Genomic DNA, 12,601 nt, shown 5'->3' with positions numbered 1-12,601 from the left:
GGTCAAGTTGTGCCACAAACTTCTCTTCTCCCCAATCCTATTCAATACTTCCTCATTAGTTATGTGATCTACCCATCTAATTATTTCTGCTTATAGAATAATAAAATAATATGGTGACGTATACTGCTGCGAGTTCGTTGTACTGTAACTCACTCAATAGTATGTTGACTCTAATCAGATCTGATTCTTTAATTTACTTGTATTTTAGCACTGAAGATGACAATTTATAGCTGAAATCTGGATATGCAAGGACAATGAAAACCCGATGAGACTGCGACTGATTGCAGTGTTCCTGTTCTTCCTTATTACATTAAATGCTGCTGCAAGTACGATTAACTGTTAGCATTCATTCTCGAACAACCATAATGAGAAATTTGACGATGCCCATCGTACACACATTGGTGCCATCGTTGGCGCCAATAACGGCTGACATTTGTGGCACATTGCCTACACATTCGCACTAACTTTCGGCTGAATTCGTTCAGAACCAACATAAAAGCGTCTGACACACAGATCGCTGCCGGTGCATTTGCGGCTTTGCGTTTGAATAATTATCTTTTGTCACTGGAAAACACTGAAAGGAAAACATGTAAAAGACAATGGAGGGCTACAACACTTCACACATTCCGAAATCAGTACATTGTAAATAAGGTGTACGTCATCAGTTGCAATAATTAAAATTCCAACAACTTGTCTAGCGATTTTGTTTATAAATAATGTTGCAAGTATGAAGGACGTCAATTATTATGCCATTGATGCATGAACCCTCAGGGCAATTTGATAGCATTTGTCGTACAGTCAATCAATGTAGTTTTTAACTGGTCAGCGTATTTTTGTACCATCCACTACTTTTGTTTAAAATGGCTGCTGTTCCACCTGTCTGCATTATTTTGTACTAAAAGTAAAAGTTTTACCTCTGGGATTTTTAATTCGAGTTTCAATTGTTTTTCCATATTCCTGCAAGTTCTTAAGACTTGTGATTATTCTTTAACTGCGTTTGATGTGTAGAGAACTCCTGACGGTGATGACCTAAATTGAACACTGCCAACGTATATCCTGATATTTCAAAGTAAACCTGCAACACCGAATTAACACTGTCTGTTATTACTTCTCACACCAGCTTTCATTTTGGCGTGGTCTGAAGTCACCCACGCATTAGGTACATTTAAGTTTTATTCTAATAGAGCATAATTAGAATACGTTTTCACTTTTCCAAGCATTCAGTAAACACAGATGTAAAGTGTTACAATGTCTGAGGTCATGTGTGATTTATTTTGTGTCGAGTGCTTTCAGAAAGTTGAAAAACGTGGTACAAAGTTGCCCCAGTTCGCTGTTTATCAACAACAGATTATGAGATGGTTGTCCAAATGATTGAATTCAAAATAAAAGGCGATAAATTGACATTAAAGATTCCTTCTTTCAAAATGCGGCTATGATGTAATCCTTACTGCACTTTTGCTGGAGGTATTGCCCTACATCCGCAGTGGCATTGCAGTTTTCATGGTTCCTCGTATCAGGATTCCACAAGGTATTTCTTGTTGTCAAAATTCCAAATATTCAAGAACTTGCATGTTATTCCAGTGTTCTTGGGAAATTGTGATTTCAAAAACCACAATGTACGAGCAACAAAGGAACTGAACAAGCGACAAATAAACTCGGGTTTCGATACGAAAACAATAAATAAATAAATAACGTTGCCGTCAACGTGTGGTTGACGTTTGGATATAGGCTCCAACGCCCATTGATATTTGGTCGAAAAACTGACAAGCAGTAGAATCATACCAACACTGGCCCCAGTGTTGGTCCCAATTCTATTTCATCGATTCACCCACTGGACGAACACTGTTGGCGCCAACGTTGTCCCCAGTTTATGGTTCAAATGGCTCTGAGCACTATGGGACTTAATATCTGAGGTCATCAGTCCTCTAGAACTTACAACTACTTAAACCTAACTAACCTAAGGACATCACACACATCCATACTCAAGGCAGGATTCGAATCTGCGACAGTAGCAGCAGTGCGGTTCCGGAATGAAGCGCCTAGAACCGCTCGGCCACACCGACCGGCCCCAATTTATGGACCTGTCCCTAGTGTAGTCAGTCCAGTGAAGTAGTCTGGTCAAAGAAGTTTGACAAGTCTTTGACAGCTTTGATCGAAGAACTTCCGAGAGTGTAATATGAGCCTTACGCCGAGACTGAAAGGGGGAGAAGCCCAAGCCACTGAGAAAATAATTACAGAAAGACCAACTTCCGGAAAATAGGCGGAAATAACTGAAAGAAACATTCCCCCCATTTACACTCAGAAGTAATCTAGCATCTACACTAATAAACAAATGCCTTAAAAGACAGCCCCTGTGACTATCACAGATAGGTTCCACAAAGTCCCAGCAGCGTCAGCACCGACACTAGTCCATCAACACACAGCCACGAGCCGCAGATCACGGGGGTAATTGGTAGCACTACGTTAGAAAGTGAACACATCCCTTTCGAGAGCCTCCTAGACGCACTCAGCTAAATCTTGGTCTGGCGGTGTCTTGGGCGGACATGAATCCTGGAATTCAGGAAAGGTCGAGGAAGGGTCCACTAATGCACCTACACGAACTCTGCAACTTGCCATTAAGGTAGAAAAGTGCCGACAAATATTTAGGCTCATAAGTCCTCTGCACTTTGGAAAACGACGAACGTGTGCGAGAGTTTTTATTCTCGTTTTAAGTCTTTGTTTGAATTGGCTCACCCTAACACTAAAATTTTTGTGGGTAACTAGAGAAGAGTACAAACACTCTTACGTTAGGCTAAATAGCGCTGATTCTGGTTCGGTACTAAAAATTGATGAGTATTCATCCAGAACAAAACTTCGCAATGGTAAAACGGCGAAACGGAAAGATTTTATCTTATTGAAATCCACTACACGCAAAGTTTAAATGTAATTGTTGGCTTAAAAATTATTTCTCAGTGGAAGTACTTGTCACTGAAGCTCTTTAACATACATTTTCTTTTCTTGAACCATTTTTTCTTCATCCTTCTGTAAGGGAATATAAGATAATAATTTATATTTTTTTTAAAAAAAAGGACAAAAATGTAATACTGCTCTTAAGCTTAATATTCCTAAATTTATACGAACTTGTTTTCTGATGCGTCTGTGCGTACTGTAATTAATCTAATCTTGACCTCACAGTCCCTATGGGGGAGATAGGTAGGGGTTTGTAGTCTTTCTTGGGACAGTTTTACATTTATCTTCAGGAGTCGGCCACCCAGTTCTTTGATATCTCTATGGCACACTCCTATGGGTCGAAACAATTCGTGCTGACATTCTCTGCAAACATTTAAAATCCGCTGTTAGTCCTATTTAACAGGGATCCCATACACATGATCAGTATTCTAGGGTGAGTTGCTCGAGTGGTTTGTAAGCAATTTACCTTGTATACTGGCTGCCAGACAAGGAACCTCAAGACTGTGGGATAGTCATTTAAGGAAAGTACATATGCTGTCGAGTTGCAGTTGTCGAAAAAATGTTGTTTGGTCATTGGCCTCATTTAGCCCAGTCAACGACGACCAAAAAGGATCGCAGTCGTAAATTTTTGCACTGTGCAGGAGGAATTGTCCTGAATAACATACAAAAAACCCTGACCGTTGCTGTGTGAGCGTTGGAATGGTGGAGGAGCATTTAAAGGTCTCTTTATTTCTGTTTTTCTCGAATAATTCGAAAAACCGCGGAGTCTAGCGAAATTGTTTCCCAGTACAAAATTAAACTTCATATAATGTCCTGCAAATAAATCTTATTCTTTCTTTCTCCAGTACTAATGGTTTCCGCATTGCAGGGGTTGGAAAAATCGCAGATTATTAAAGATATCGTTCTTATGGTGTAAAATTAATGTTTATATTTAAATGAAGTGGGTTAAAAACAAATATTAAATTTGTGTACCATACACAAGTTGTAGTAGGGCCTTATTAAAGGATAAATTGTGTTCTGGGAATGTAACAGGGTGGAAGGGGAAGATGTGTGGGGTAGAAGCGCGAGAGATGTTAGGTCGCTGTATTGTATTCATGCACTTCCCTCCTTCGTAGGCCTGCAGACAGATGGTCGAGCAGGTGATGTCCCACTCTGTCTACCCCACTACGTCACAAGACACGACTATATTGCGTTTCGCAAAGTTATACGGACCGTCCACAGCGTGCGTCATCAGTGACTGGCGACGCCGTGAGCAGACATGCACATACGGTGTTTATTTTCCACAAACTGTGTTAAAGCTACATGGAAAGCAGATATGAGCTACGAATATTACTAACGAAAGTAACGTGTAAGGGCATAATATACGTAAATCTCTGCACACTGTTCTACACTGGTAGAGGGAAAATTGATTCTTAGTCATACTGTATAGCAGCTGTAGCTTTCTGCTGGGAAAGGAGACTTCCTCCACCATAGCGTTGCTCGATTTTCAGTTTACAGACAGACTACGCATCCTTATCATTTCCTGTCCAGTTCTGGCCAGTTCCCTTATGTGAACATACAAAGTAACTTCACTGAGCAATAGTGGAATTGTTTTCAGTTCACTGAATGACTGCGTACCTGCAGTTGTTAAGTGAGCTTTTATGTAAAAAATGCTCCTATGTGTTTAGTTTGCAAGTGTGACGTTTTTCAATGGCTTTCGTAGTGCTTGTGAGAAAAGAACTGGAGCCGGCCGGTGTGGCCGTGCGGTTCTAGGCGCTTCAGTCTGGAGCCGCGTGACCGCTACGTTCGCAGGTTCGAATCCTGCCTCGGGCATGGATGTGTGTGATGTCCTTAGGTTAGTTAGGTTTAATTAGTTCTAAGTTGTAGGCGACTGATGACCTCAGAAGTTAAGTCGCATAGTACTCAGAACTGGATTGGTATATGCGTACGTTGCTGCTGCCTATCAGACAGTGTGTTGTACAGTCATGTAATGGTACTCGTAGTTTAGTCACCCAGTAGTGAATTAATGATGACCAAAAGTTAATACACTTCTTTCAACATTAATTTTGTTACTGGTAAACTCCTTAGGTAATGCAGGAATTAATGGCACTTGTAGAGTGGGCTGCACCGAGTGGAGCCACTTACCACACACCCACAGTATATCTTCCAAGCTGCATGTGAATAAGTCTGGTGGAATGGGACTGATCATGCTCGAACAGTCCACAGATGTACTGCCGGTCCATAGTGTCCAACGAATCCGTGGACTGTTCGAGCAAGAAATACGCCGGGAGAAACTGAAGAATGGACTGATCACGTTCAAGCCTAGAACAACAATCTGCTGTAATGCACTGCTTTGAGTTATGCTGAAATATCTGAATCTCTGTAACACCTAGATATGCCAATTTAAACCTCTGGGCCTCTTCAGACAGTTTTGTGGAGACAAAGAATTCGGCGGTGTCGAATGTATATTGACAGCATGTTAGAATTGTAAAAGGCCCAAATGTCGAATCTTTTTGCATAACAGCTCGATTAACAACTGCTATTAAGTACTCACTTAATAAACTAAAAATAATTCCACTACACTAACACAAACTCTATGAAATCATTTTATCCACTGAACAGGAAATAGTGCAGAGGTATTATAGCCTGTCTGCAACCTGAAAGCGAGCAGTACTCATGGTGGGGGAAGCTGCCTTTCCAAAAATGGCTCTGAGCACTATGGGACTTAACATCTGTGGTCCTCAGTCCCCTAGAACTTAGAACTACTTAAACCTAACTAACCTAAGGACATCACACACATCCATGCCCGAGGCAGGATTCGAACCTGCGACCGTAGCATTCGCGCGGTTCCGGACTGAGCGCCTAGAACAGCTAGAAAACCGCGGCCGGCGAAGTTGCCTTTCCCCGGAAGAACGCAACATCTGCCGTACAGGGTGACTAAGAATCAATATATGAATGAAACGCGAAATTCTTCAAATAGAAGTAAAAACAGGAGTCTAATTAACCGCTCGCAATCTGAACATTGTTGCACTTTCTAATCAGGGGCTAAACATGCTACTCAGAGGAAACTGACGCCGGCGATAAAACTTCGATGATTTCAAGGCCTGAAAATTATGTGAATATCTTATTATCAAGAAATATCTGAATCACTTACAAGCTCTGTTACTCGTACATGCAACATTTTTTTCCTGCAAGACTATTCGTAGCCAGGTTTACTACATACACTGCAAAGAAATCATCACGATATATAAAACATCTTAGTAGTGGTACGTGACTCTCGTATGGGAAAGTAAAGGAAACAGTATCTTTTCCGATTTTTTTAACGTAAAATCAATAATATCCATTTTCATAATTTTTAGAACCTCTTCATAACTCCGTAACGAAGGTGATAAATCCGTAATAATTACGGACAATCCCTAATAGTTGGTAGCTATGTAAGGTTATGAGATAGTAACGATTTTAAAGGGTGAATATTCCAGTTCATCTGAACTCCTTTTATTCTGCAAAGTGATACTTCATTCTTCGCACACATTTTGATGTTATTACGAGTCGCTACTGCAACGACATGAACCAGAGTTCTTTTTACATCATGCATTACAAAAACATTTGCAGTGCGCTGATTTTCTGTCTTGTTGATAATGTATACTTTGGTGAGAAAAATGTACCACCATCTTCTTTAGTCATGAGTTGATGCTGATAAAAATGACGCCAAGGCCGAAAGCACCCCCGTAAAATTGCAGTTGGAAAGGAGTGCAGTGTTGCAGTAACGCTGTACCGTGTACAAAGACCTGCAGTTCAGTAAGCCTAGTCAACATTATGCCTCCCCATGTCATAGCTCCTGGACCGCAAAACGATCGTGTTCGACCATGTCCCTGGGTGGGTTACTATTTCCCACATCTCATCATATCCAACATTGTTAGACATGATTGTTTTGGTGGTCCTGGCTGTGGTGCGGGTAGAGATAATGTTACAAGGGCGTCCTGACTAAACCTTTGGACACAGTACACTCGCTGGTCAACGTTACTGTGACTTGATACTCCGTCCCCACGTACGTCTTTTCTGAGATACACTCGACCCTCAATTACATTTTCATGGAAGACAGTGCGTAGCCGCGCCGAACTGCTCGGGTGGAGCAGCTCTTGGAATGACCTTATCTCCTCCCCGTCGGACGTTAGAGCCCTCCCTCGGGCACGGGTGTGTGCGTGTGTGCGTGTGTATTGCCCATAGCGTAAGTTAGTTTAAGTTAGCTCAAGTAGTGTGTAGGCTTAGGGACCAATGACCTAACTTAAATCCCATCGACCACGTTTGGGATGCGTTTGATAGACGTGTTGCAGCACATCCACATGCATCAACGATCATCCAACATTTCTCAACTACCCTGGTGGAGGAATGGAACACTCTACCACAATAACTCTTCACCAATTCTGTGGCCAGCATGGAAGCACCATGCACAGCATGCATCGCTGTCCACAATGATCACACACCCTATTAATAACCTCGTGCAGTCTTTTGTAATGTCCAGAAGACCATCTTGAACTGCAGTGACTTCAGTGAAATTCTGTTCGTCTCATTGCGTAGGGATTCCTTCCAGTTATCTTCTGTACTAGACTGTAGTAGTTCTTTTTGCGTATGGCCAAGTTTCATCGAGTTATCTTATTTGGCAGTGACACATCATGTCAAAATTATTTGTCCTTAAGTTTGGGATACCAGTACAAATGAGGGAGTGCTGAAAAGTAATGCCTCAGAATTTTTTATGTCTACATATTTGTGTCTCAACATAGTCACCCTGGATACGAACACATTGCTCCCAACGAGAGACCAGTTTGTTATTACTACCTCTATAGAACGTCTGACTTTTTTGACGAAGCCACAACCTCATCTCCACTTGAAACACTTATTACTATCAAAGTGAAGTCCTCGAAAGTGTTCAAATGGTTCAAATGGCTCTGAGCACTATGGGACTTAACTGCTGAGGTCATCAGTCCCCTAGAACTTAGAACTACTTAAACCTAACTAACCTAAGGACATCACACACGTCGATGACCGAGGCAGGATTCGAACATGCGCCCGTAGTGGTCTCGCGGTTCCAGACTGTAGCGCCTCGACCCGCTCGGCCACACCGGCCGGCTCGAAAGTGTTCTTTACATTTTGGAAACAGATGAAAATCAGATGAGGCAAAGTCGGTTCTGCACCGAGGATGATCGATAACAGTGAATTGAAAGCGTCGGATTGTTGCGGATGTCGCAGCGCTCGTATGTTGTCCGGCATGGTCCTTCTGAAGGAGAGGGTGTACCATTTCTGGACGGCCTTTCTCCATTCGAAACTCGATAACAGCACGCTGATTCCCACGTACCGACATACAATGAATAGCCAGAACATTATGACCACCTACAAAATAGGCGGTATGTCCACCTTTCGCTGCAGTCTGGAACCGCAAGACCGCTACGGTCGCAGGTTCGAATCCTGCCTCGGGCACGGATGTTTGTGATGTCCTTAGGTTAGTTAGGTTTAACTAGTTCTAAGTTCTAGGGGACTAATGACCTCAGCAGTTGAGTCCCATAGTGCTCAGAGCCATTTGAACCATTTTTTGTCCACCTTTGGCACGGATAACAGCCGCGACGCGTCATAGCACGGAAGTAAAGGGGCCCTGGTAGGTAGCTGGAGGGAAGTGGCAGCACATCTGCACACACAAGTCCCCTAATTCCTGTACCTTCAGGGGAGGGTAGCGGTTGAGCACCGACACCACGTTAAATCACATGTTCGATCGGGTTCAGATATGGCAGATTGGGGAGCCATCACATCAGTTGTAACTCGCCACTGTGTTCCTCGAACCACTTACACTGGACTCGCATTCGGGAGGACGACGGTTCAATCCCGTCTCCGGCCATCCTGATTTAGGTTTTCCGTGATTTCCCTAAATCGTTTCAGGCAAATGCCGGGATGGTTCCTTTGAAAGGGCACGGCCGATTTCCTTCCCAATCCTTCCCTAACCCGAGCTTGCGCTCCGTCTCTAATGACCTCGTTGTCGACGAGACGTAAAAACACTAACCACCATCGAACCACTTCATCATCATCCTGGCCTTGTGACATGGCGCATTACCTCACTGAAAAATGCCGCTGCTGTCGGGAAACACGATCGTCATGATGTCCACGTGAATGTTCTCCAGAGCGTTAGGGAGCCGCCGCCAACTTGTCTCTGTCGCACAGTACAGGTGTCAAGGAGCTATTCCTCTGGAAGAGGACGCATTCGCGCCCTCCCATCGGCATGATGGTGAAGATATCGGGATTCATCAGACCAAGTAACACTCTGAAACAGCGCCAATGGCCAGTGACAATGGTCACGTGGCCATTTCAGTCAAAAGTTGCCAGTGTCGTGGTGTTAACATTGGTACATGCATCAGTCGTCGACTGCGGAAGCACGTCTTTAAGAGTGTTCGATCCACCGTGTGTTCAGACGCATTTGTACTCTGCCCGGAATTAAAGTATGATGTTAGGTCGGCCTGCCCCGTTTTACCAGTCTGCCCAGCCTACGACGTCCGACATCTGTAATGAAGGATAGCCACCCGACGAGGTCTGGACTTTGTTTCGCCTTGGTTTCGCCACATGTTGAAGACACGCACCACAGCACTCCTCGAACACCCGACAAGTCTTGCAGTTTCCGAAATGCTCGTGCTGAACCTCCTGGGCATCGCAATCTGCCCTCGCTCAAACTCACATAGATTAGCCCCTTCCCCATTGTAAACACGGAGCAAGCTCAATAATATTACATGCGTCGTGCGTGTGTCGGACTAGCAGTCATTCCTCGCCAGGTGACGCTACTATCGACTGGACGGGTTTATATCGATAGTAGGTCGGTGGTCATAGTGTTCAGGCTGATCAGTATAGTTATGTCACCCACCGCCATGTTACAAGGTACAATGCGGAGCCCTCTAGCAGCAGAGGGCTGCGAATCTGTAGACATGAATAACAAAGGTCTGGAGCCGCGCGAAGTGGCCGCGAGGTGAGAGGCGCCATGTAACGGATGGCGCGGCCCTCCCGCCGGAGGGCATGTGTGTGTGTGTGTGTGTGTGTGTGTGTGTGTTGTTGTTCTTAGCATAAGTTAGTTTAAGAAGTGTGTAAGTCTTGGGAATTCACACACACACACTTGAACATTTTGAAAGGTTGTTGTTGTCTTCAGTCCTGAGAGTGGTTTGATGCAGCTCTCCATGCTACTCTATCCTGCGCAAGCTTCTTCATCTCCCAGTAATTACTGCAACCTACATCCTTCTGAATCTGCTTAGTGTATTCATCTCTTGGTCTCCCTCTACGATTTTTACCCTCCAAGCTGCCCTCCAATGCTAAATTTGTGATCCCTTGGTGCCTCAGAACATGTCCTACCAACCGGTCCCTTCTTCTTGTCAAGTTGTGCCACAAACTCCTCTTCTCCCCAGTTCTATTCAATACCTCCTCATTAGTTATGTGATCTACCCATCTAATCTTCAGCATTCTTCTGTAGCACCACATTTCCAAAGCTTCTATTCTCTTCTTGTCCAAACTATTTATCGTCCATGTTTCACTTCCATACATGGCTACACTCCATACAAATACTTTCAGAAACGACTTCCTGACACTTAAATCTATACTCGATGTTAACAAATTTCTCTTATTCAGAAACGCTTTCCTTGCCATTGTCAGTCTACATTTTCTATCCTCTCTACTTCGACCATCATCAGTTATTTTGCTCCCCAAATAGCAAAACTCCTTTACTACTTTAAGTGTCTCATTTCCTAATCTAATTCCTTCAGCATCACCCGACTTAATTCGACTACATTCCATTATCCTCGTTTTGCTTTTGTTGATGTTCATCTTATATCCTCCTTTCAAGACACTGTCCATTCCGTTAAACTGCTCTTCCAAGTCCTTTGCTGTCTCTGACAGAACTTTTGAGCACGCCCTCTTATATATACGGAATGTATCTCACTTTTCATGTGAACAGATGCACTTACACCTTGTGTCCTTTTTTTTGCTGTTGCGGCATGCTCCCCCCCCACCCAAGAATCTGTGAGTGGTTCAAATGGCTCTGAGCACTATGGGACTTAACATTTGAGGTCATTAGTCCCCTAGAACTACTTAAACTTAACTAACCTAAGGACATCACACACATCCATGCCCCAGGCAGGATTCGAACCTGCGACCGCAGCGGTCGCGCGGTTCCGGACTGAAGCGCCTAGAACCACTCGTCCACTGCGGCCGGCGTGAGTGGTTCGACTCAAGATGAAAACGAAAATATATTCGCTGTCAGTAAAGTGCAGTGAACTAAATATCAAACGCCTGTGTGCAGAAGAATATTAGGAAACAAAGAATCCTTAGTAACTATTGTAATTTAATACGATTTCACAGAAGTAATATGAAACACGAAAATTCTTAACGATCTTGGCAAACATCCACAGTGACCACTGATGATGCTTTGAAATTATTACCGTCCCAAAAGACGGTATATAACCATATCACTTGAACAAAACGTCGCAATGACTACTCTTTATTTTTTTCGCTGGGCTTTAAAACATTACAGCTCTCTTGTATCAGCGATGATATTTTTTTTCAACATCTGGATTCGAACCGCCTACCTCTGAGATGAGAAGCTTTGTACAGCCGCGAGTTAGCAAGCTCATCTGCAGAGTGGTCACCATTACGCTACGTTGTAATCACAGAAAACGAGCCTACTGGAGAAATGAGTAGATAAGTGCAGCACTTAGGCCTACCAGTAGTGGTTTGCTTACTGCTCCTCTTGCTGTTGACGGCCGTGTTGATCATGACGCCCAGCTTGGTGAGGCTGGCCTGGCGGATCATGGCCCCCCCGCTCGCCCTCACCATTGGAGCCGCTGGCGGGGCGCGCGCCGCACGCCTGCCTCTGCTGCTGCCGCCGCCGCCGCCGCCGCAAGAGCAGCCGTGACCGCGACCGTGTCCCGCGACGCCGCCACACCGACCTGCGGGCAGCACGCGTGCCACACGTCAATAAACGTCCGGGGGCAGCGTACCTGCCAGTTTGTCTTGTAAGGGGTTCGACAGAAATATGGAGACATTGCGAGAAATGCACGTTGAACACAAATGCAGATGCTAGCTAGGCCCGCACGTTTGTGCCGTTGTATCTGACGACGAACGACACCTGCACAATGTCCTCAGTACGTTGCGAGTGTCAGCCGTGACCAGAACAGCGTTCTGCGCACATGGGATACCACCTAACATCGTGTCAGAGCTCCTTTTACCGGACGTAGTGCAGCAGCTCGACGTAGAGCGGGCTCAACAAGTCGTTGGAAGTCCCGTGCAGAATATCGAGTCATTCTGCCTCTATACCGAACCATAACTGTGAAACTGTTGCCGGTGCAGGATTTTATGCACGAATTTACCTCTCGATTATGTCCCACACATGTAGGATGGGTGGCCAAATCACTTGCTCGAACTGTTCAGAATGTTCTTCAAATCAAAACTACGGACCACTGACATGTCGCATTGTAATCCATAATAATTCCATGGTTGTTTTGAAACATTAAGTCCACGAATGGCTGAAGTAGCCGAACATCATCATCTCCAGTCAGTGGTCGACTCAGTTGGATCACAGAACACAGTCAATTCCATGTAAATAGGGCCCGCACCATTAATGTGCATTTACACCTATCCGCCTTGTGCCTAGTCG

General features: G+C 44.3%; 1 protein-coding gene across 1 annotated transcript in view; it reads right to left on the bottom strand.

The window, feature by feature from the left end:
• LOC126253177 (protein phosphatase PP2A 55 kDa regulatory subunit) overlaps positions 1-11,788 on the bottom strand; it is an 86,952-nt gene extending 75,164 nt beyond the window's left edge. The window contains exon 1 of the mRNA XM_049954337.1: positions 11,670-11,788. Coding sequence (XP_049810294.1) covers positions 11,670-11,781 — 112 coding nt within the window. The 5' untranslated portion in view covers positions 11,782-11,788. The remainder of the gene's footprint in view (positions 1-11,669) is intronic.
• Between the last annotated feature and the right edge of the window lie 813 nt (positions 11,789-12,601).

The sequence above is a fragment of the Schistocerca nitens genome, chromosome 4 (assembly GCF_023898315.1).
Source record: "Schistocerca nitens isolate TAMUIC-IGC-003100 chromosome 4, iqSchNite1.1, whole genome shotgun sequence".
Taxonomy (NCBI): Eukaryota; Metazoa; Arthropoda; class Insecta; order Orthoptera; family Acrididae; genus Schistocerca; species Schistocerca nitens.
The sequence above is the reverse complement of the archived record's forward strand: the minus strand, read 5'-3'. Positions and strand labels throughout refer to the sequence as shown.